This window comes from Argiope bruennichi, chromosome X1 (assembly GCF_947563725.1).
Source record: "Argiope bruennichi chromosome X1, qqArgBrue1.1, whole genome shotgun sequence".
NCBI classification, from domain to species: Eukaryota; Metazoa; Arthropoda; class Arachnida; order Araneae; family Araneidae; genus Argiope; species Argiope bruennichi.
The window spans coordinates 46830806-46856646 of record NC_079162.1 but is presented as its reverse complement, the minus strand read 5'-3'; the positions used below and the strand labels follow the sequence as shown (position 1 = coordinate 46856646).

The 25841-nt window shown below is 27.8% G+C and overlaps 1 protein-coding gene across 7 annotated transcripts in view; it reads right to left on the bottom strand.

Annotated features, from left to right (window-relative positions):
- The window catches only part of LOC129959014 (dual specificity calcium/calmodulin-dependent 3',5'-cyclic nucleotide phosphodiesterase 1-like), a 601405-nt gene that overhangs the window by 60658 nt on the left and 514906 nt on the right, over nucleotides 1–25841 (bottom strand). For 6 of the 7 annotated variants that reach the window (XM_056071778.1, XM_056071780.1, XM_056071779.1 and 3 more), the window contains 4 exons: nucleotides 19036–19137; nucleotides 13071–13256; nucleotides 1662–1728; nucleotides 1444–1560 (listed from right to left, as the gene is read on the bottom strand). In XM_056071778.1, the coding sequence (XP_055927753.1) occupies nucleotides 1444–1560; nucleotides 1662–1728; nucleotides 13071–13256; nucleotides 19036–19137 (472 nt within the window). The remainder of the gene's footprint in view (nucleotides 1–1443; nucleotides 1561–1661; nucleotides 1729–13070; nucleotides 13257–19035; nucleotides 19138–25841) is intronic. The other variant, XM_056071781.1, reaches the window with a different exon arrangement.

Below are 25841 nucleotides of genomic sequence, written 5' to 3'. Positions count from 1 at the left end.
ATCGGACGAATTTACGCACATATTTAATTTCATAAAAGTTTCAAAAATGGTAAGATTTTCATTTTCATAAAATAAAGATTTTTTATTTCATAAAGGATTTCAATAAGGTTAAAAGATAAATGTTTGCAACAATTTTAGAATAGTTTTATTCTGTCTTTATGTGTATTCTCTTCAAACGAATATAAAGTTTTTATTCTGAAATGAGAAATCTGTGGTTGTTTTCTAATAATAATACAACTTTTGATTGTATAGCCGTTTTATAAGTCATGCTAGAAATACATTTTTGAGCTACCATTTTTTTCTTTAATAAATTTCACCCCTCAAACACTCAATAAATCCATACGAAAGAAGATCACAAAAACAATTATACACGGAATGTCTACTTTATCATGCCCCAATAGCAGATACCTAAATCGTTACAGATAGCCATGCAAATGTCCTAGCTGGTGTAAAGAGTTATATTTTATATTATTTGAGTCAATAAATGTATTTCTGACGTAATTGCAAAGTCTAAATTTTTATATACTCTTCTGCCGCTATTAGTTCATTAAAATAATCTTGATACAGTAACATTTTAAACAATAATGCTCAAAACTTTTGCTAGTAATATTGATAATAATATGAAGTCTGAAATATCACTGTTTTGAACTATCAGAGAGCATTTCAGCGGCAGCCTATACGAAGAGTCTTCAGTCAGTGTTAAGCGCTGCCTCATGACCAATGTTGATTGGTCTAAAATAATGAGATTCAAAGCTCCATAACTAGGAAATTTGGGTAAGATGAGAATAGTATATTTATTTTGCTTAACGTGTTAGAGCTTCAAGGCATATTTTATCATTTATTTGTTTAAAATAAAGTATGTTTACACCAAGGGGATATTTATTATCGATTGGTCTAAAACAAAGAAATGTAAAGCATTATAACTCGATAAATTATGGAGGCAGAAGAAATGAATCTATTTTTTGTTTACATTATTAATCTTTAAAGAATGTTTTACTAAATATTATTAACAGTACCTGAGGACCATGTAGAAATTTAGGCCTCTTATTTTCTTCAATCGTAAGTTCACTGATTTAAACAACATAATATTCAATTCTTTACGTTATTTAGAGGACTTTTCCAATTTGAAATATACGTCTCTATTTGGCTGATTAGAAATTAGGTATTTGGGCTACGATTAGAGTAAACAACCTATATAAGAAGATTTAATAAAATGAATCAATAAAAATTTTGATTGGATGGCAAAACTCTTTCTTTAATGTGAAAGTAGCCTTATGTAACTCGATGATATTTTGAACATTTTATTTTAAATTTTACTTCAAAAGAAAGTTTTTAAGTAAATTTTACCTTTTTCCAAAAGGTAATATTTAATAATAATTTTTAAAAAAAGCACATATGCTATTAAATTACTGTTTTCTACTGTTTAATATTACGATTTCATACCTTGAACTTGTGAGTCAGACCATAACGGTTGAGCAGATCGTACGCCAAATAACGTAAACCTTGACCATTGGCTTTTTCATTCAAGCTAAATACGTCAAAGGAGTAGTCGTCCAAACCCTATGAAAATTTAAAATTAATTATTAATGAATTATTTTTATTCAACTATAATCAAAATTAAATGTTAGTTAATATCATTAAAACTCAAATGGGATACTTACTTTCAAGTAGATTGATATGTGAGTTGGAATGTAGAACAATGTTGAATTGGACATTCGTCTGTACAATCTGATAAAAAAAAATTGAGAAAAACATGTAGAATACAAGGTAATAATCAGGTAGAACAAGGTAATAATCAGGTAGAACAAGGAATTAACGAAAAACGCTTTACCAGTAAATAATTATGGAATTTTTTCAGAAAACTGTTAACTTTACAGGATTATAAAAGTCAACATCTTTATTTTATATAAATGTAAATTATATTTAAGGATTCGAGTTGCATATGTAATCAATGACAGATATTAAAGACAATGAATTATATTTAATAACAAAAGTCTGTAAATTATTCTGAAAATAATTATAGCTAACATACAGAGAAGTGTAAGAAATATATCACATTTGCTCAATACTCAACAAGTTAATAATTTTTTGAATAAATGTTGTTTTGCGAAATTCGATATAATTATTATTTTGAACGGACTTTACATTTTAAAAAATGTCGTAATTACCTCGCAATCAAAATAACTGTTATTGGATAGTTTGTCATACATAAAATCTCCACAAGTTTAATCAAATACCTATTTCTAAAAGCGGATAATTAGTGATTTTAAATTCTTATATTAAATTCTATGCTTTAAAGTTTTATATTGTCGTTTTAAATGCAATAATTTAAAGCCTTTAACCACAAAATTCCACTAAAAATGATGTGAATATTTGATGCTTTTAAATGAATAAAGTGAATGAATTCATGCTGCGCTGTAGTCACATGATAAATGTAACAGCACATGTTGTTCTTACGCTGTGCTCATTGGCTGATTTTCGACTAGTCAGCTGCTTAAGATCGCAGACATGCTGATTAGAAAGATGTTATTAATCTAATATACGGCAAAATAAATTTATGAAAAGATATAAATTCTTTTAATTATAAAATAATGTGACAATTTTTTAATACTAAAAAATATAATTGGTAAGTTCTTATCTGTTCATTACGATCAATTCTTACGTACAATATTCATAAATACCGAGCGTCTGTTTAAATAATATTGTGTACCAATGTGGATGTCATACAAAGATTAGTCATTATAAATAAATAAAAATACGTGCGTTTGTACATTGTTAATAAAATAATACTAAATTAAATAATTTGTAGCTAAATTAAAATTATATTGAAATGTGATATTTGTGACCATTAGTTTTTGATTAAAATTATTAAAAGAAAGCTTCACAGTGTGCACTGTATAAAGTCACAAAGTGCGTAAATCTGTCACTGGCTGTGCTCGCATCTCTTTTACGTCAGAAAGATGCATAAAATATTCCAAACTGAAAGAGAGATCTTTTCTGTAAATGAAAATAACAAAAAAATTCCTTTTAGTAAATCGAAAAAAAAATTCTCTGTTCTTATCAAAAGAAAGTTTTTAAACCAATAAAATATCTCTTTAAAAAAAAAAAAAGAAAAAAATATGAGTTTTTGAAAATTATGTACATTTTTGATACCTTCCAAATATAAATAAATCTGTATTTTTTAAAAATTAAATCTTAGAGCTTGAAAGTTAGAAGCTTAGTTAAGAAGCTTGAAAATACGAAAAATATTTCATTTTAAAAATAAAGATGTTTAAAAAAGATTTAAATTAATTCAATATAATCGAGCAAGGGAAAACTATTCGATCATGACAATTACAAAATTATGAATGGCCTTTTATTTAAAGAAGTTTTATAACAAATGATATTATCTACAATATGCAGAAGATGAAAAAAGTATGACATTTTTATTTCACACGAGATCCTGATAATACGAAATAATCCTTTCAGTTTGGTGTTAATGAACCTCGCTTGTGCAACTTCTATTCTTAACAGTCGTCTACCTTAATACTTCTTTCACAAAAGCATTTTGTTACGCTTCGATTCCACGAAATTCAACAATCAATCTAAAACTTTTAGATTTACTTTTGGATTTCACTCCTTTTATCAGTTCAAGTACATACTTTAAAGTTCATGGACGGATACACAGGGATTTATAACTATCTGGGTAAAGGACGTAACCTTGATACTGGTTTTGTGTTCCATTTTATTCCTAAGAAGTCTTTCAATGAAATAAAATGTATGTTAGCTTACTTTGACCTAAAAGTACTTTACTGGCTAAGACATTCGTGCACATGGAAATATATATTTCTTCTGAAGTATAAAATATGGAACATAATTTTGGTAATACATTGAATGAAAATTTATTTAATGGTATTATTTAATTTTAACAATTCGTTTCAAAAATAGTCGCTGTTCCTTTATTTGTGATCCTTTTTCTAAGAGTGTTTTCCTTTTGCAAAATTTTATTCTGTCATCCTAAGTATGTATAAACGTAGGAATCAAAATTGAAATAATAATGAATAATTGCAAATGGTGCATCAAAAATATTTAGTGTCCCTGATTATATATATATTATTGTATATTAGTGAAACAAAATCCTGCGAATATTTAAGCTCGAAGAATATGAGAATTAGCTAAATATTTCGCACATAACTAAATAATAACTGACACTGAGTTTCACAAACATATGAAGTATTCTTGCTTTTATAATTTGTTTGCATAAAGATAACTAAAACCTGCATATAAGAGAAACATGATCCGATGAATATTTAAGTATGAAGAATTAGCTAAATACTTCATATATCTTCACACATATCCTAGATTCATATATTACAGAATCATAATTTGGATCTGGTGGCATAAGGCTCAATTACAGAAACAATAATGTATTAAGAATATCTGCCAGATATTCTATCATTATTTGTTCTTGCAGTACGTACGTAATCGCAGCAAGTATTCCAGTCACAGCAAAAATTCATATATTCAAGATGTTTCTATGTTATAAACTCTCCTCTATTTTAAAAGTAATAATTATATTACATAATAAAGCATAGTTACTATTACATGAATTGTTAAATAAGAAAAGATCATTTATTTCAAGATGTAGTGACATTTTCAGTGAAACTGCGCCCATCGAATTCGGTTATCAGCATCACTTGGACATCAGCATGTCGATGATATAGCATGGAAACTTACAGGAATGATACGGATTTTACTTTTATGGAAATGCTTTCTCAACTGTTTTTCGGTTTGTTTCATATTTTAAACTTTACAGAAACTGTTGGGTATAAAGTTCACCATTTTAAAATCGTCGTCCAATATCTGCGCTGCTACCACGCTTTCCAGTTTTCCATGTCACGCTAAGCTGGTGAAATTTAAGTCACGAGTAGAATTACAACGCAACCAAATCAACATACTTAGCCCTTCTTTAAAAGAAACGAAACGTGACCACAAAGTGGAGAATTAGTTAAGAAGGCAAGAAATTATTTTTCTTTCTATGTAAGCTTACACTATTTATTTTTGGTCACGATTTTTTGGTCAAGACTGAGAGTCCAGAGAATATTAACTACCTAGTAATATTTTTTATATTCAAAAAATTTATTTCTAATTCTTCTGAAAATAATATTTCCTCTTCTTTTTTTTTATTGTACGAGTCATATAAAAATATTGAGTATGATGCTTGATTCCTGTTGCATTTTGTGAGAACTCTGAAACAAATGATGTACATTTTATATCTAAATCTACGATGAGTCTGTTCCATAAAATTTATCTTCAGTTCAGATAACTTGCTTCACAATAGGAGCTATTTGCAGAGAGCTTGCTAACAATGTTCCACCCTTTCTTCATAACTGAGTACCTCATGGTAAATAGATCATTATTTGTGATGTATCCTATTGAAATATGAAAACAATACTTGGTTAGACACAGAATAGAGTACTTTACTTCGTTGCTAAGCCATCTTCTTGCTCACTTTATCGAATTTAAGGTAACACTCACAATATTTACTGTGACTCCGAAGTCAGTTATAGCATCATCTGCTAGCGTGGAAGTTTGTAGACTTGCTATAGGTAAAAGTCTGGTGATTTCCACACTGACATCGACAGCTCTCATTAAGACAAAAGCCACACTATAGTTAATAATGGCGCAATTTTGACGCCGGATCATGAAAACATCGAGTAGTATAATGTAGTTATTCACAATGAAGGGACGGAAGTTTATCAATTGGCAATATACAGGGGTTGTCCGAAATAATGGAAAAGCCTCCGTGAAAACATTGATTTCCATATGTGATAGTTTAGGACTAAATTAAATACGTAACTGTCAGTTTTTGTACTACATTGGCTCTTATAGTCTCAAGGCTGTGTGCGAGTGTATTGTACATCATTGGCTGATTAATTTCGTTTCAGGTGAAGCTAAAATGAGAGCCTTGTCTAAGTTCCAAAGAGGGCAGATAGTGAAAGCTCGTCTGGTTAGCGAGATCTCGTTATCTTTCTCCTGCGTCTATCCGGGAGTGAGAGCTGTTTCTGCTTGAGGAATGGTATAATATCCCACTTACCATCGTACAGAACTTGTATATGTCCATTTCAAGGAGGGCGCAGACGATATTATCTACCAAAAGTGCTCCCACACCATATTAGGTGTAAAACACTTTTTTTTGTGTGGGTTTCCCATTATTTTTGACATCCTCTGTAGATATCTTTATGCTTGCTTTTTGTTCATTCAGATTCCAATTCCATTTTAATCATGCAAGATCCATAAAGATAACTGAATGTGTTAACTAATTTGTGTTACATTTTCTGAAGGTTCTAAACTATATGATGCAAAAGACTTATCTATGTTTGGATTTATTCGATACAATTCATAAGATCTACTTCATAGTAGGAGTACTTGGATATGATGGCAATATTCGAATAAGTAAACATAAAATAAAATAAAAGTCCTTAAAACTTTGATTATTCTTGGTGAAGAAAAGGCATATCAGTAAATGAAAATACTGATGTTTTTGTGATTTTTTTCCCATTTGCTAGTTGCACTAGGCTATCACAGATTTTGTCACTCGATTATGTTATGCCAATATTTGCATTGTAAGGCATATCAGAAATTAGCTTCGTAATTTAATAAGCTGAATTCAGAAGTTTTCTTTCAGATGTTGCTTGCGACTTCAATGTTATTTTGTGATTTTGTTCTAAAATAATCACTGATAAAATCCACTTAAATTAGAATCAATATTTTTCTTTTTGCATTCCTATTCTTTTTTTATGCATATTATCTTCACATTTTTCATACTCACTGTTTTTCAGATACCTTAAACTTTTAAGTAAAGATTGTAAAAAAGGTACTTGACATATTTTAAATTCAAATATAAAAATAAATTAATTATAGTGGATGAGTGCAATTTGTACTAAAATTTTTCCTCAAAATGAAAAAATAATTCCTAAGTTTTCATAAAAATGGCGCTGTACCTTAACACATAAACACTCAAGACAAACAGTCGTAGAGAATTCGTACGTCTCAAGGAGTACAAAATTTTTAACTCGTATAATCTACTACCGTATTTTAATTTTCTGCCTTTTGTAGCAAATAACAATAAAATGGTACTCCAATTCCACCAATGGGCCGCTTGCATTCATTGTGGAAGAAGCATTTAAAAAATCAAAACATATAAAAAATAGCGGCATCTAGAAATGTTTTTTTGTTTTTTTTACTGCTTTTAAGGTACTGCACTGCATATGAAAAAAAATTGGAATGAAATATTTTTATTTTGAGAGAAAAATAGAAATTTTTATACCACAAGAATTTGGTACAAAACCGCACTCCTCTATTCTCATTGATTGATTTTATATCTATTTTAAAATACATCAAGGATTTTTTGTACAACCTGCGTAATATAATAATAAAAAAAAATGCTGCTTCATCGAAACCAACAAATCCATCATTTCTAAGAGTCAAGACGGTATTTGAAAACTTCGGTTAGGCCAAAGAAAAAATATTTTTGAAATCTAATAAAACAGGTGGACAAAAGTTCTTATTGAAAAGCGCTCGTATTTTTTTGTTACGACATATATGAGTACAAAACCTTTGGAAATCACAGATATCAAATATTTTTAAACTAAAATTTCCAATCGAATAGATATTTTGGTACTATCCTATTAGGCTTGAATCCTTTCGTCGACAGTTTCGTAAGGAAAGAGAATTATGGTCGAAGTAACATAATCCTCTTGGAAGAAAATCAATGATAAGGATTTTTGGTTTGGTTTCCTATCCTTGATTAATCAATACTTGGCTAAAGGGCCATTTTTTCTCCCGACAGCAGTTGCCTCTGGCTCCGATATTACAGATTATTTATTTGACTGTCTGCAATTTCCAAGAACGTCATGAACTTGTTACTCTTAAAAATGTCTTCGAATCCCAAGTTCACTCGATTTCCAATCGATATTACATTGGGAAAATTTTCCAAACTCAGGAAGAAATCTTTAAAATATTCGAAAGAGTAACACTGGTGTGAAAATAAAATCTGAGATAAGACGAAAACACTTTTAAATCTGTATTCCTCAGACACCTATATTTAATTTTAGTTTGCAGTTCTTTGCTTGGAGTTGTAAAGTTTAAAGCATTTTGCAAGTATATTTTGAGGAAATATTTATATAACGTCTTTTCCCCCTGCAATCATAATTCTGCTAAAGCTAAAATATTGCTAACATGTCAATATGTTTTTATTTTACGATTTCAAAACATATTGCCTTTTCTCACCACAAGTAGAATTAAAAAAAAAATCCTTCCTTCGAATTGGAACTGTTCACAATTTAAAACTGTAATTTACACTTCTTTCACAATTTTAAACACTTCTTTTGTATACTTTTCAAACTGACACATCTCAGATGCGCGGTTACATCATAGCTGAGTTGAAAAAGTAGCAAATTAATATTCGAATGATAACAAACGAGCAATTTCCAAATCTGGCCAGTTTTTTTTTCTTTCCTAAAATTAAACTTTTCGCCTTTGCTTTTTTAAAAAAAACAATTTCTGTTTAATAGCGGAGGCAAACACATTCAATTTTACACACGTTATTTAATTTTATTTTCATTTCTCTTTTAAGTCAATTATTTCTATAAAAATAATTTATTATCTGAAAAGGAAAACAGACTTGTTCTAATTTCCATTTTTAGATTCCACTCTTTTTCATAAGGTTTATTATAAAAGGAGTGTAGTAAATAATGTGTCTGCAGATTATTTTATTTATAAGTCCCTACAGATCAGAGGAGAGTTTAGTCGTTTTACGGCTATAGGTCGGGCAAATTATGGTGCTCCTAATTTTTATCAAAATAATTTCAGATTTCTGCAATTTTCAGTTTAATAAACATGTTAATTATTTATTTTAAGTTAATTTCATATTTCTTAATTTTAAATTTGTATGGTTTTTTGCAAGCAATTTCATAAATTGCTTACAAAAATATGTGTGTTTTGTGAGTTACTGTGAAGAAAAGTGTATATGTTTTTATTTATTTTATTATGACTGAGTAGAATCAATGTTTGCACTCAGTATTATTTAACCAGACGCTTGGTGTTTATAAATACTGGAATAATCAGGTACCTATAGTGAAATAGAGAGTATTAACTGATTGTATTTGACAGAGAGGTCGTGATATCCTTTTATTTTAGAATTCATCATCTAGGTATGTTTTTATAAATATAATTGACAACAAGGCTAACAGTTTTTAAAAAAATCAATCTTCCTGCAGCTCTTATTAGCTAAGCAGCCCTAGGCAGTTACCTAATCTGCCTAAATCCGATACATGTAAAAGTAATTTTTTTATGTTACTAAATGGATTTTCATGAGATATCAATTGCTGTTCGTTTAATGTTGTTAAAAGAGAGAAATTTAAAATCCATCTGTGAGCGGAATAATTTTGAGATAAAAATAGTCAAATAGCATTTTTTTTTATTCCTTTCTTCTCCTGTGAAATAATTTTCCCAGCACTATTCGTGTTTGATCTAAGAAACCACCAAAACTTACTTAAGCAGTAAAACTGAAATCAGTTTTTATCGTTTTACATAATAATTTGAATCCCCATAGTTCTTTTACTAGGCAAATACAATTATTTCTGCATCTGTATAAATAGATATCAAAATTATAATAAGGATTTTCTCACTCATATATAATCTAAAACATATTAAAGCGACCTATATTAATAATTCATTCGAATAGAAATGCAGGTGGCTCCTCCTGGTGGAGATCCTATTAAAAATCATGAGAATCTGTATGAGGCTGGAAAAACTTTCTGGTAATATTTACAAATATTAACATTTGGCATAACTTAATTACTTAACTACTTCATCATACTTATATTAGTTAATATTTTAAAATAATCATGTCTCCTTGAATTATTTCCATAAATTGCAGTTCCGTGCATACACATGGAGATTTATTCTTCCTTGTTAGGAGTTCTTGCATAAATTCTGGGAGTTGATTGAGGATAAAACAGTTTTCAGTTTATATCGTTTGTTTATTATCTTTTCGTGTTTGAAAATTTTTGAGCAATCAGATCTTTTTTTAACGATTAAAATCAGTGTTTGGCGGCCATTAGGTTTACTTGAATTGTCATTTCTCGTAAAAAGTGCTTAAATAGTGCTATATTTATATTTAATTTTAAATTATGGCCTTGATTCATTTCATTTAATGGATAAATTACATGGAAAGTCTAAATCTTTTATAACAAATGAAGTGATTTCATTGTTACTTGCATCTGTAAGCATTCTTCTGTACTATGCAGGAGTTACCTTGAAGTTCTTTTCACTTCATCAATAAAAGGATATTTATTTCATACAAAGCTTTGCAAAAAATAAATAAAACAATTTTAAATTTAATAATTTTTCTATATTTGCATAAATTGCAATATAGAAAATTTATGTTTTTGATTCATTATGCGAAATATTTTCACATGATGTATTTTCTTATGTGAAGTGTTGCTTTTTAATTAATAATGTAATTAACGGAACAATCGTTCGTATGATCTCTGAAAGTAGATTCCTTTATGGTGCGCAATACAATTAAGTCCTTTATTTCTTTATTCAGTTTTTCGTGCAATAATTACTCAGTCATAGCTCATTATTCTTTTTCTCTTTCGTTTAATAATTATTCAATCAATTATGGTTCGTTATTATACATTTATTGTTGAATAAATATTGAATCAGAATTCTTCATTCTGTTTTTTTATTTTTTCTATAGTTTTTCACTTCGTCTGTAATTTTTTTCTTTAAATGATTTATTCAAGCATACTTTCCTCGGAAAAACGCACTTCTTTTAATCAAGTGGTAAACCGCTCAAAGAAAATGCAAAACAAAGCTTTGAATTTTAGGATGAAATGCATTTTTAGAAAAGTTAATCTGAATAAGAAATTTAGAATATGAAATAAACATATCTTTAATCAAAAGGATCCCAAATTGTGGCGCTTTACTATGTTAAGATAAAATGCTGTTTACAGGAAATGCTAGAATGTCATGAATGGTTACGGATATTAATAAAAATAATTTTAAAATGTATCATTCGGACCAAATAAGAATAAACATGTCAGATTATGAAAAGTGAGAGAGATTCATATGTGCCGAGTTTGTTAAATCGTGGCAATGATGAAACAAACACATTGGATATGTTGGTTTGTTTCATAATTGGAAATTAAACAACGCATTAGATGTGTTGATTAATTTGTTCGATATTCGATCATTAGACAATACGGAGATTCAAATTTATGTGGTAAAATATAAGCTTTTTCAAATGTGGAATAACAGCGATAGAGATATTTCGTGCATTTCAGCTGAAATACATTTTTGTGTGCTTAAAAATATTTACGAAAGGAAATCGCCACTAACAGCAGAAAAAAAAGCACGAATCTTTCACAAGAAATTTTGTGTGATATACAGCCACAAAAATCATCTTCTGGGGCCATCCGGCTACAGTACTAAGGTCAATGTACAGTACGAAGGTCGCAATGATTACAGGGATTGCACAATATGTATAAAACGAGAATCCAATTATAAGAAGTGGAATTTGGCTAGATGTATGCGGACGAAGGTCAGCATTCTCTGGAGTAATCCGGCTATCATATGTAGGTCAAAACAGTTCGAGGGTTGCATAAAAGTTCGAGATGTATGGCAATAAATGTCATCATTGCCAAGTAGTCATTCTTCTACAGGGAAATTTCTGAAGTATTTAAGATATTATATGTATTCATGTAATGTTGCTGTTCTACAATATCTTAGTGCAAATATATTTACCATAGATTTATATATATATTTATTTTTTGCTTCTCTCTGAATCTGTAATTATTGAGAGGATATTCTTGTAGATTATTAAGGACGTAATTATTATTAAACTTGCTGCATATGTCATAATGTCATTTGTAAAATCATTATTGAGTTTAAAATGACGGTGCAATGCTACTGTTATTGGTATTTTGAAACCTGCATGGGAATTATGTTTTTCTTTATAATCATTACGAATAGTAGATATTCGTAGATTTATCGTGTATAAGTTGTTTTTAGAATGATTTGAGATAATCAATTTAGAGGTTATCTCAAAAAAAAAAAAAAAAGAGTTTTGAAAACTTATAAGATGAGCATGTGATATATTTCACTTTGCTGCAATATCCTTTATGAAAAATTTACAAACTATTTTTCGATAAATTATACAAGCATAGATTGAATTGTTGTACAGACTTTTTTAATTTACAGATTCGGAAGTTACTACAAAACTTATGAATAGAGATTCGTCTTTATCAACTCCATATTTTAAGTATATCATTCAAATTTATAATTTTCATTCACGATAATTAGATTAATTTGTGAATAAGATGTTTTTAGAATGGTTTTACATAATCAATTTAGAGATGATTTAAAAAAAGAGAGTGTTGAAGGCTTTTAAGATGAACATGTGATATATTTCACATTACTGCAAGACCATTTACGAACTACTTTTTGATAAATTATACAAGCATAGATTAAGCTGTTGTTAAGATTTTTTAAATTCATATATTCGGAAGTTATTGCAAAGATTCGTCTCAAACAGCTCTATATTTTATGTATATCATTCAAATTTAATAATTTTGAGTTTCCTTGATCAGAGAAACCACCTTTAAACTTTTGAATTCGTAATACTAATTAGATGCAAAGCTGTTTACTGGATGCAAGAGAGCACTTTGCTTTTCAGATTTTTGCACAGCAAACCTTATTGCATTTTGTTACTTGTTGACAGCACTTTATATATATTTCAAATTAAATCAATCGAGTGCCTAGGTTTAATTTAAAAGAAGACTTTTCGGCTTACTTGGGTTTCCCTCCAGCAGATTATCGCTAAAAGAATTTTTGAGCAATTTCATATCGAAAGTACGAAGTTAAGCTATAATTAATTAGTTAGCTGGCGATTAATTAGTTAGTTGAGCTGGAGACATTTTTTTCTTAGATTTGCAAGCATTGCACCAGATACTTTCCATATGTTTAATTTTCAGTATCTCTTAAATACAGTACTGAAAAATAGAGGTAAAAAATATGCTTACCTGTCAACCATAATGCCGGCTCTGATAGCATTAGCAACTGAACGGAATCTTGGTTTGTCCTCAGATCTTTTTCTTTGGGTTGCAGTTTTCTTTGAGAAAGTTGAAGCCAGCCATTCTCGCACTTCGGTAGGAACCGCATTGGGATGAAATTCAGATAATTCATCATCATCATCTATGGTTCTACGGCTAATGCACCGAAAAAAAAGATTGTTAAACGTAAATATCAAGCATAAAATAACATTCGGGCAGTGGCGAATGGAAGTGATAGCAGCAGAAGTCGAACAACGTTAGCAGGGAAATAATAAAGATATAATTCCGAGCCAATTTTGTGATTTTTTTTTTATTGTATGCATTCTTTAACTTAAATAGGACATAACATTTATAAGTGTAATAATAATATATATATATATATATATATATATATATATATATATATATATATATATTATTTGAGTTTAGTGATTTATTCTTTCATATTATAATAAGTAATTTAATCGATTTGGACCAATTAAAATTTATAGCTTCAAGCTTTTCTTAGCATCATTTGAAACTCTATAAAATAATGTATGAAATATTTTTCTAAAATTCGCGGGTTCTCTAGCTACAATATGATAATCAAGAAAATTCACGTTTAAAAAATATTCATAAAAAGGAAATTAAATACAAGCTACATGTAATAAAATTAATTAATAAATATATTACTTTCGAATAAAAGCAAAAGAATAAACGTATGAAGAAAAGAAAATGTCAACAAATTACTATTTAAAAAATATTGAACGTATTGGTAGAAGATGTTTGTATATCACAGACTATATCTTAAAGTCTTACAAAGATTAATTACGATATAAATTAAAAATTATTTCCAAAGTCGAAATATTTAACTTAATTGCTCTTAGAATGTTGATTTTATTTTAACATTCTTCAAGACTAAAAACATCTAGAAATTTGAAAATTAATTACATTTATATTATTCAGTTATATTTTTATTTTAATTATTTATATTATTTCAGTTTATTTATAAAAGTTAGTTAATGATTTCCTCTGATATACAAGCATTGAGTATAAACAATTAAAATAAAATGCTTATAAAGTTTATCTTATTGTTCATAGATGGCGCCACGACACAAATTTACGGAAGACGTTGGAGATCGTATTAAAATTCATGAAAATGAAAGTGAGCGTAGTTAGAAAAGGAATTATTATCTAGGTATTTGCGGATCTAAAATGGTGGGTTCTTAACGGATTCTGTAAAAACAATTACTTTAACTAAAAGAAATAAAAGATAAATATTCTTATATATTCATTGTGAATTCACTTTTTGCGCGTCATCGCAGTTAATCTTATTTTCAGCATGAATAATTTACCATCACATTTTTTTTTAAAATTATTGATTTGAGCTTTTCCGTAACAATTTTTTTCTCAGATGCTAATGCTTTTCTCGATATTTCTAGGATTAGACTAGCGAAAGGTACAAGGATATCTTTCAAGACAATTTGAAAGAAATTACTGTAAAGATAGAAATATAAAAATCACGAAGGACACCGTAAGAAAATTTTCTTTACCTTAAGTATATTGCACGCAAGTGATTATCGCTAATTTATTCAGTTTAGCAATTGTTAGAAGAATTTGATATTCAAAGAAATTGTTTGTCGTCTACTTACCTTTGCCATTTTTTTTGTGTGTGTTCTGAAATTAGATAAAGCAGCCAAATAGTATATAAGTATGCTACAGCATTTTAATGATTTTTTAAAAAGAAATATGCATGCTTTAAAAATTACCCTTATTGACATTAATTTCCTTTTCGTAACTTAATTTTATTTATTTAAAGTTATATTTACCAATTATGGTTAGAAGAGAGATGTATATAATTCATTACTATTCTTAAGAAAATTTTCTAATGTTAGTATTTTTTGCAATTTTTTTCAAAAAATCCAAGACACTAAAATGTTTTTTAAACTATTAAGAGAAATGTATATAAAAATAAAAGATAAATTTTATGATGTTTTAGGATAGTATTTTTAAAGAAACTTTAAAAGTTATTATTAGTATGAATGATTATTGATCCATAAGAATCTCTTGCTATCTAGCTGCCTGCTTATTTTTTACATCACTTCTGCTGTTTTATTTACTCAATTTATCTTCTAAGGATTACTTATCTTCTATATTATCTATATAAATATATCTAATTAATTTATCTTCTATATTAAAGGATTTTTTTTCGAATATCTGATCTGCTATTTGAAACTAACCCAGTATCTAAACTAACAGTAGAAGAATATTTTCCACTGATTGTTTCCATAATAAAAAAAGTGACGATATTTTCTAGTGATAAGTTTTGGCGTTATAAGAAAAAGAAAACATTAGCCGATGTTTATTTTAATTTTTACTGAGATAACTGATGAAATCGCATTTCTAATACAAAGTGATGTTCAGTATTTTCCTACAAAATAGTACTGTTAGTCCGAATCGATACCCGAATATCGGAAGTGAAAGACAAAAGTTGCTAAATTTTTTAATTGTTGATTTTGATGTCGTAGAAACTTATTTTCAAACCTTTTTATCTTTTTTAATTTTTGAATTGTAATCGTTCAAAAAATAATTAATATAACTATATACTCTAAGAAAAAGGAGTTTCTAAAATTTTCCGACCAAAAATTGTTACTTGAAACTTTTTTCGAATAAATGAAATGTTTTTAAAATTATGTTTTGGTACAGTAAAAGGACAATCTATCTGAAAGTGAAACTGAACTCTTTTTAAAAAAAGTTTTATTTTGGTGACTTTAGTGCTGATACGAAGAGCATGAAGGCAGTTAGTTTTAAATATAACGTTTACGAAACTGCATTAAGCCTCAAACAGAATAAATTAAAATTTGGAATGAGGTCATTAAAAACTGCAGTTATAACCAATGTTTATTAAAGGGTATTGCCCCAGAAATATTTAACTACATCAGCCTAAAGCAGTACTTACCTTGAAAAGCCTCTAGGACACTTGTTGAATGCTGAAATTTGGGCATTATTTCACTCCTTTTAAAAACAAAAATTAATAGCCGAGATAATGCGAACTCCCCGGATAATTCAATAAATCGTGGAGAATTAAATTATTCAGTCATATCGGCACTTTTTATGAAATCTTGATGATTAACAAATTCAAGATAAATATATAATTTTACAGAACTTGTTTTTCGTATTGGGAACAATGAACGATCCTTTGTCATGCACTATAATTGTAATATAAAAGAGTTATAAACATAAATAAAAAAAAACTAAAAAAAATTACAAAGAGTTTAAGGACTAAAAATGAGATAGCATAACAGAAAATTAAAAAATAAAATTTGAAAACATATTAATTGATACAAGAAATAAAAAGTAAAATATACAATAATATAAAGATAAGAAACAATATTAGACATACCAAAATGCAAGATGTCTAGAAAATTCTGTAGTCCTAATGATTTATGTTTATGGTTTTTAGAATTTAAGATACCGTTTTGATTGCGAAATTGTTAGTCTGTTAGTCGAAATTGTTAGCACAGTATGTTTAGTAGTTAGTATTATTATGGTTTAGTTGTAACATGATAAACTTTAACTTTTAGAGAAACACATATAATAAGAAATGACAAATACGGAGAATATAGTATATACAAAATTCTATCTAGCATTAGAGCTTCGAGCAGACATGCACTAGCTATAAACGAATGAAGCTTTTAAGCCAAATATCTAAACTACTATTAATCTATGCTAATAATCCCGAAGTTAAAACTCTCAGATCTTTTGATCAAGCGATGCTCGGTAAACATAATTACATATCATTTTTCGATTTTTAAGAGCATTTTAAGCTCATTTAATTTTCAAAATAGGCCTATAATAGATAATTAACTATCAAATTTCTGAATACTTTTTTGGCTTTTAAGCTAAGAAATAACTTTCTACTACATATTGGGGAAAAACTTCCGATACACTTATAAATGATAATTAAATCAATTTTCGAAACTCTAAGCAACTTTGTTTACTAAGCCTTGAACTAACTTTTAGGGAAATTTCAAACTTAGCTAAGTTCCTAAGCATACTTATTAGATTATGTTTATAAGCTCTAATACGGTGTTATTAATATTTTTTGACTCTTGAGTATTCTTATCAATGATTAAACATTGTTGAGAAAGACGAAGAAGTTAAGCTTGGAAGGTATATTTTAATAATAACCGTAAAATTGGGAGTTCTTGACAAAATGACGACAAAAAAATTATTGATTCGGACACGGAACTAGTGTTAACTATCTGTTATTCAAAATACAATTCAGAAATTAATCATTTGCATAAAATAATAGTTGTTAAAGCTTTATTTTCTTTCCGCACGTCTTTAAATAATGAAATTCAAGACAAGAGTTTTAAAAAAATTCATATCTCACTATTTATTACTTTAGATGGATAACATATACACCAGTTTGAAATAAAAACTACTAGCATGATTAGAGATTCAAGAAGTTTATCAAAACTTTATAAGAAAAACTTATAAGTACCAGTAAAGTGTAGGAATTATTAAGTGTCGTAGAAACGGGAGGAAATATTTATTAATATTAAAATTGACATTTGAATAAAAAGTATTTGCTCGGTTTCTATTTAGACGTTTTATTAAAACAGAAAAAATCCTATTATATAAATTACAGTAAACGTGGATAATTTTTTTAGCCAATAGATGCTGAAACATTCTACAGTCAGCAATTTTTATTGTATTTTTAAATCTTTTTGTAGATTTATTTGCATTAGATACGTCATTTTACAGAAAACTATTTAGATGAATTGTTTTTATATATTAGAGATTAACGTTTACACAAATTAATTCGATAAATATCGTCCTTTGTTAGGATAATACGTTTTCTTTTTTATTTTCAGGTTTGAGCCCATTATTCTGTTAATGTATGCATTTTTATTTTAAAGCTTTATTTTATTAATCAGAATTATGATTTGCATAAATAGCGTATTTGGAATGTGAAAATGAATTTTTGATGTCCAAGATAATTTTTTAAGATTTTGATAATACAGTATTTTGGACAAATGAAGGCCTACATAACATTGAAGAGTGTTTTTCATTTATTTCTTGTTGCATCATTTACTGCCTATCAAGCCATTTTATATTATTAACGAATATGTGATTAAACGTCCCAAAATATTAAAATTTAAGAAATAATAAAAAAATAGAAAAGAAAATTAAAAATTTAACTTGAAAGTTGAAAATTATTACTTACATTCAAAAAATATATATTTATACGAATCGGTATTTTCTACATTTTAAGACATCATTTTTGTTTAAGAAAACTTAATATTAATGCCTTAATAATAATAAAATTGTAGAAGAATTATATGAAATTCATAAAAACTCTTTCTTAAGAACATTGCGTTGAAATTCATAAAAACTGTTTCTTAAGAACATTGCGTTTATCTGAAATATAGTTTTATGAATTCAGCTCGCGCTGCTTAGACAACTTAATGAATAAATTCTTGTGCATAAAACTTATTTTTATGATTTCGCCAAGTTTTGTACTTAATACTGTTTAGAAAAAAAAATGTCGCATACTCAATTATTAATAAGTGTATTCTTATTTCTATTTCATATTCACTTGGCTCGATTGTGTCATATTTTGTAAATCATACCTATGCTTTTTCGTTAGCAAATGCTTAAAAATATTGCAAGCTTAATCATCAGCAAGCAATAAACGATAATTCTCCAACATCAAATGGACGGATTTACTTTTACTGCACTATGAAAATATGTGTGTTTTTGCCTGAAAATGCAAAAATCTAAAACTAAAACATGCAGAAAAAAAAAAACAACGCAATGAATCTATAACATTTCAATGAAGAAATCTGTAGGAAACGGAGAAAGCGTAAGGATAGGATATGTTAATGCCAAAAAGGTTTAAAATAGACATTCTAGTTAGTCTAGGGTATGAACGTGCATTAATTAACACCTTTTTGACATAAGTCGTGTGAACTGCCTTCTGTGAACTGGTGTTCTCTCTGGCGACTGGGAAGAACCCGGGGAGCTAATGGCATTTTCAGGAGGTTTCGACCTGTACAACAATAACAGAACATTTTCTTCAACATTTTCATAAATACAGCAATCAGGATAACACATGTATAACTTTCTACAAGGTAGCTAGCTACTCAGTGTACAATTTTATTCAGTTGAAATTTTGTATCAAATGTTCGTTTGTATTGTTTGAAATTTTGTATCAAATTCGCGTGGAAATATAATTCTTATTATCCAAGATCCTAAATTTTACCGAAACTAGTGTAATATGCCAACATTTTAGAAGCTGGAAAATTTTTCAGTTATTTGTGAGGAAGAATTTTGTTAGTTAATTTATACAAGAATTGATGGGATGATAGACTTTTAAATAAACAAAAAACTGACCCAAATATGAAAGTTCCTTTTCATCTATATACTTATATGCGATTGAAATGGTATTAAAAGATGATGCACTTTTAAAATGAATATTCAATGGGTTCAGAAGAATAAGTATACTTTTAATGACTTTTTCTCAAAATAATGTTGTTTTCAAATTTAAATGACTTTAAAATGTTCCAAGGATTTTAATTTTTCAGGAAAATTGTAGATAATTTATAATTAAAATTCCTATTAAATATTAAAATGAATATGTGTATGTACTTTATGCTTTGAGTTTTCTTTGGTAGTTAAGAGACAATTTTAGTTAAAAATAACACAAATCCTTATGAAAATTTAGTGTGTATGCATAGAAATATTTAAAAAAGTTAACTTTTAAATGGGATTATAAAATAATATCCATTTTGTTTTAAATACCTTTTTATATTATAAAAAAAAGAGGAAAAATATGAAAAATTACTTTGCTTGGAATATTCTAAAAATGTTAGAATAAACGATTTTATTTTTAAAAAATAATATATTTTTTAAAGAATTTTATTATATAACAACTTTAAATCAATAATTTGCAAAAGCTCCTAGTTAAGTCCACCATCCCCATAAGTATTTAGTGATCGAGAAACAATACTTGTAAGAGGTATTCACAAGTAAAAATTTTGATTGTGTAGATTAAAGAAGAGAATGATTACGAAATTAATATTATAACATTTTTGTTATGGTCGCAATTGAGAATCGTCTGTCACTGATTTTCTTTTACCTAATTTAGTTTTACGTAGCACTTAAATTTAGTTTAAGTTATTTAAATGAGATATATTTACATCCCGTTTAGAAGTAATGAAAGGTTTGAACAGAAATTTAGATGTACATCACTAGATTTCAGTTTTTTTATTTTAAATAATTTCATATTTCTTGTTGAAATTTCTTAGATGCTGTATTTTAAACATGTGGAAATAAAAATTTTAGCGAAGAAATGTTGAGCACAGACAGAGTATTTTATATATCCTCTTTAAATGAAAAATTAAGTTCAAAATTAAATGCTTTCCCTGTATTCCTTAAACCCAGTTATAGATTTACATAAATTTTGCTGAAAATTAAGAAAACAATTAAAGCAGCAACAACAAAAAAGTGCAGTGCAGGGTTAAAATGATCATAATTTATTTTACTTTATTCTTAGATTCATAAATGTTTTTCGAAGTAATAACTTAACGCTCTTCTTCATAAAATAAATGAGCTCTTTTTCGTTAAATAAGCGATTCAATTTTTTAAATAGAAAAACAAACAAACATAAATATAAAAGGAAAAGTAATTTTCAAAATTCATCGACTGTATTATTTAGTCGCTAAAAACAATGACATAATAAAAATTATTTCACAATACAGATAACCGTAAATTTCAATTGCTACTACAGCATGAAAAGCATGGTTATATATCATAAGCTAATTCGACAAAATTAATTTTGATTTGTTATTCTAAGACTTGTTTATATTTATTTGTTCAAATGTATAAAATTAGAAATATTTTATATTTCTTCAAAGGAAATCGGTCTTTATGTTATTAGAAATGGATTTCGGAATTACTTTAAGGCAGAGGAATTTCAAAATGGTTCGGGATTATAATCTTTTATTAAATGTGTAAAAAAGATTTTTGTGAATAATTACTCGCGTTTTATCCATAACAACCTTAAAATTACTTTCAGGTAATTTCTTCAATAATAACTGAACTGAAATGATATTTAACGATGTAGATAAAAAAGTCGAGCATATAATGACATACACGATAATTTTTTTAAATTTAGAAACTATTTGAAGTATCCTACGTTTCGACAAAGCACAACATTTAAAAAAAAATAGAAATTAATGATGTTACCTTAATTACAAAGCGGGATAAAAAACGAAATAAATAAAATCTAAATATGTGAGAAAATTTTAGGTTTATTAAATGTCATATGAGTTTTTTAATTAAAATTTTGTTTGTATTTTTATGTGAGCATAAATATAAAACGTGAAGTGGGAAGAAAAAAAAATAATGTTAGAAGGTAGTGTTTGAATTTCCTGCAAAAAATCGTGCTTTATAAGTCACTTTGAAGTTTTTTTGAGTAATTTAGACAAGCATTTGTTCCAGTTATAATTTATTTAGTTGTCAACAAGATGGAAGTTAATTTCTAAAACGTAAGAGAAATAAAATTTTCTTTCTGAGAATAATTCACCTAAAGTGTTTTTTAATGATTGTTCCGAATCTTGAATTAAATCTGTGACGTGGTAATGTTTTAATTTCTCGTATTTTTAATTTATCAAACATTTAACAAAATTATTTAATATCCTGAGTAAGGAAATTTACAAATCCTTAATAATAAGGGTTCTCTTGCATTTTAAGTCTTTGTCTTTTATAAAAAAATGTGAATTGTAGTTTTAAGAACATATGCAAGCCAATTTCATAGGCTTTCAGTCAGAAAGACCTAATTAAATGTGTCACCCTTAAAATGTTGTTTAGGCTTCTAAATGTATCTTTTCACTATTAATGAATTAAATTGAAGTATTCAGGTTTGTGAAAGCTTGAACACTGTGTAATAAGAAAGGCAGTTTAAACGATGATTGTTCTACTATGATTCGACACAAAGATATTTCATCTGTTCTTGTTATTGATAAGCCAGACACATTGAGAGCTTTGAAATTCAATCGAATTAGCAGAAATTAGACAGAAATATTTTTCAGAATTTCTGAAAACTTTTTCAAAATTATTATCAGTAAACGAGAGGTTAAGAAAATACAAAGTAGTGCAAAACGTGATAAACCTTGTATGTAGCTCACTTGAGTATGCGATTTCTCAATTTCCTCCTTGTCGAAGAGGCCATACCAGTCGAGGTTTGTTCCGTAGAATTACCTTTAAAATTTCTTTGCATATGGTCTAGTACAAATGATGTATCAATTAAAAGTTTTGTCCTGTAGAATGCTTGTGCAGCGGTATAGTCTAGTTTAGACTTTGTATCAGTCGAATTTGTGCTTGGTAAAGTTGAAATTAGAATTTCTCTGCATACAGCTGTTATAAATTTTATAAACCATTTATCAGAGTTGCATTCTAAATAATCTTCTTTCTTTTTTTAATCCATCCCAATGGGATAATCTAATTCTTCTGAAATTACTCTAGTGATAGTTTGATCATTCTGGCCCTATTGCATCATTTCGTAACGGAAGATTTATTGCTAATACAGAAATGAGAGAATAAACAACATTAAGGATGACCGAAACATATTACAAATTGTATCTCCCAATGTTTTAAAGAGATGGGTAAGCAAGTTCTTATTTCTTAGTTATATCTACTTCCTGAAATGATATCTTGAAAATTAATCTTCTTGTATTCTGAATATATATATAAAAAAATGTCTTTAGTAGAAGTATATCATTTGTGCAATATTGTAGAAAGCTTACTAGAGTTGAATCAAGAATTTTAGAGTTTTAAAACTTTAAAAATCCGCCTAATCTATTGAGTGAGCCTTTTAGCCAGTACTGTTATCTAGTATTGGGCAGTTAAAAACTTTTTCATGAATTTTGATTTTGAACAAAAGTATGTTTTCCCTTTCAATTCGATGCCTTGCTCAGTAAATCGAAAATTGTGGGTTGGCCCACTTATGCTCTCAACGCCTCATATATGATTAAAAGCTCATTTGTTCGAGTAGCATATCACTAATGAATGCGACTCAAGCTGAGATGATTTATTAAAATGCACAGAAATGCCTTTTGATTGCCCACTCGTTATATGCTGAGCTTTTCTAGATCGTTTTCCAGTATAGATACCAAACCAGAACCGAAGAGCCCATTTGTTACTGATCACTGTAAACCATTGTTTAAAAATAAATCATTAATGAAATAGGCCAATTAAACTATTTCTTAAACATTTGGGTAAAAATGTAGAAATATACTACAATACAAACAAATAGAAAGAGACAAACAAATAGAAAAACAAATAGAATAGACAAACAAACAGAAAAACAAATAGAATAGACAAACAAACAGGATAGACATAATATTGTATCTTGATTTTCGCTTTGAATCATAATTAAAAATATTTTTCACATTACTTGAAAATTATATTATCGCCACATAATCAAGTTTAGGTGGAAATGTTATATCATTAAGTTATTTTCCACTATATATCTATGAGGAGAGTTATTTATTTTTCATTATTATTTATGAAAAATTAGAATAATTCAAATACAGTTACTGATTTATTGAACAAGATGAGCTATCATAGTTAGATGCATATAATGTTTTTAAAATTGATTTCTTCAGACGATCTTCGGTCATCAATCATTTCCTGATTCAAGAATTTATTTAATATTGATGACTTACTTTAGTTAAACTTAGATAATACTAATATTGTTACTAATTGTTATTCAAAAGATTTAGTTCTAACTGAAACAAACGAAAATCAAATTAAAGCTACCTATCTAGATTTAAAAATCGAAATTTCTAATGGTAAAACATTAGCAGGTATTTACAATAAAAGGGATGAATTTAACTTTAAAATAATTAAAGTAATTACCCTTCTTTAAACTCTAAAATTTTCAAAAATTTAAATTTCTCACAATTTAACAGGATTAAAAATATTTGTAATAAAAAAATTTCTTATATTAAAGCAAAAAATTATCTCATTAAAAACTTAACTACTAATGATTTTCCACAAAACTTTTGCAACATAGAAGTTTTAATAAGAGAGGGTTTATCTCTTTTCTAACTTATTCCATTTTTTCACAACTAAAAATAGGCCTTCTAGTTTATTTTAACTAACTCAATAGATGGCGATGAGGCTCTTCAATTATTACTTAGGATGACAAGGCACTTTTTCTGGGAGTGATAGGCGTGTGCAGCTTTGGTCGCGGGTGAGTTGAATGTAGTGTGGCGTGATTGCTTTGCTTTTTTATGGAGTTTGGAGTTTTGCTTGCAACTGGTATGTACTTTGCTTTCTTGTTTTAACGATATTTTTTGGTTTTATGATTGAGTGGTGTTTTGTAGTTTGTGTTTGTTCTATTGTGGTTTTGCTTGGATTTGGAAGTAATAATTTGCTTGATATTGTATAATTTATTGTCTTTTATTTTTTTGATACTGGTTCATCTCCAAGGCCTCAATTTTTGGGGACTTCCGGGTCACGAAGGGTCAATATTTTTGGACGAAAGTCAGACCCCTCACAGAAAAAATCACTAGTTTGAATCCCTGCTTTAGGCTGACCCTTGAGGAAGTCTTAAGGCCGGATTCATCATTTCTTTCTTTTTTATTCTTTTTGAATTAAACTTAATATTTTTTTCTAATTTGGTTAAGTTCATCTGCGTTTTAGTGGTAGCAACATTAGCGCTCTCTAAATACAATGCATCTTTTATTAGTTTGGTTCAGAAAAAATATTTTTAATGATAGCATTTTTGATTAACTACCAGCGGTATATTTTACTGACAAACTTTTACTATCAGTTCGATTTTCTTCAATCTTCTGTAACAACAGCAGCAGCAACAAAACACAGTTGTTTACCAGTATCTGCTGTAGAATTGCTCTGATTTACTAACAAATTTTATCGCCTGTTCGATTTTCTGTTATCTCCAAGAACCGAAAGCAGTTATGTAAATGTTAGCCTGTTTAAATGCAAAACAAGTTGAGATAATTTTTGTAACGAAATACTTAACTAGGACCGTGAAGTAATTTTGAATAGTAAATCTTTAAGCCGTTATATCGTTTACAAGTGGAAGTTAATAATTTTTTTATTACGAATTATACTTAACATAAAAAATGGTATAAATATCTACTACATTATAACGGTTATTTCTTCGAATAGAGGTAAGACCCCTTACCAAATTTCTTATTTTGGATGATATTTTCAACAAGCAAAACTTTTCTAAAATCCTAATATCAAGTTTTATAATATTATAGAAAAGGAAAATATCATCAAATACGTTGTTGATTTCTCCTCGGACACCACTAGGTCAATACAAAAAAAAAAAAAAAAAAAAAAAAAAAGAAGAAAGAAAGAAAAAGAAAATTTATAATAATGTAGTTATATATATAGATGTTTTAACAGAAATTAACCCCAAATAGGATAATAGGCTATCATTTTAAGCACTTTTCTTCATTTATTTTTGCGCATTTTATATTTATGCCTTTTGTATCTAAAATGATTTTTTTTTATTTAAGCTTATATGCAAAGTTTGCCATTATTCTATATGTTATTTTAACGAAAATTTCAATAGTTAATCTTTCCATCATTTAAAAATTTATAAAAATAAAAGAGGAACAAAATATTTTTAATATTAAAAATTATACAAAAGGATACAACAGTTTAGTAAGTGTCATTTCTACCGGAATTTTAGATATCCAAAATTTAAATGGCTAA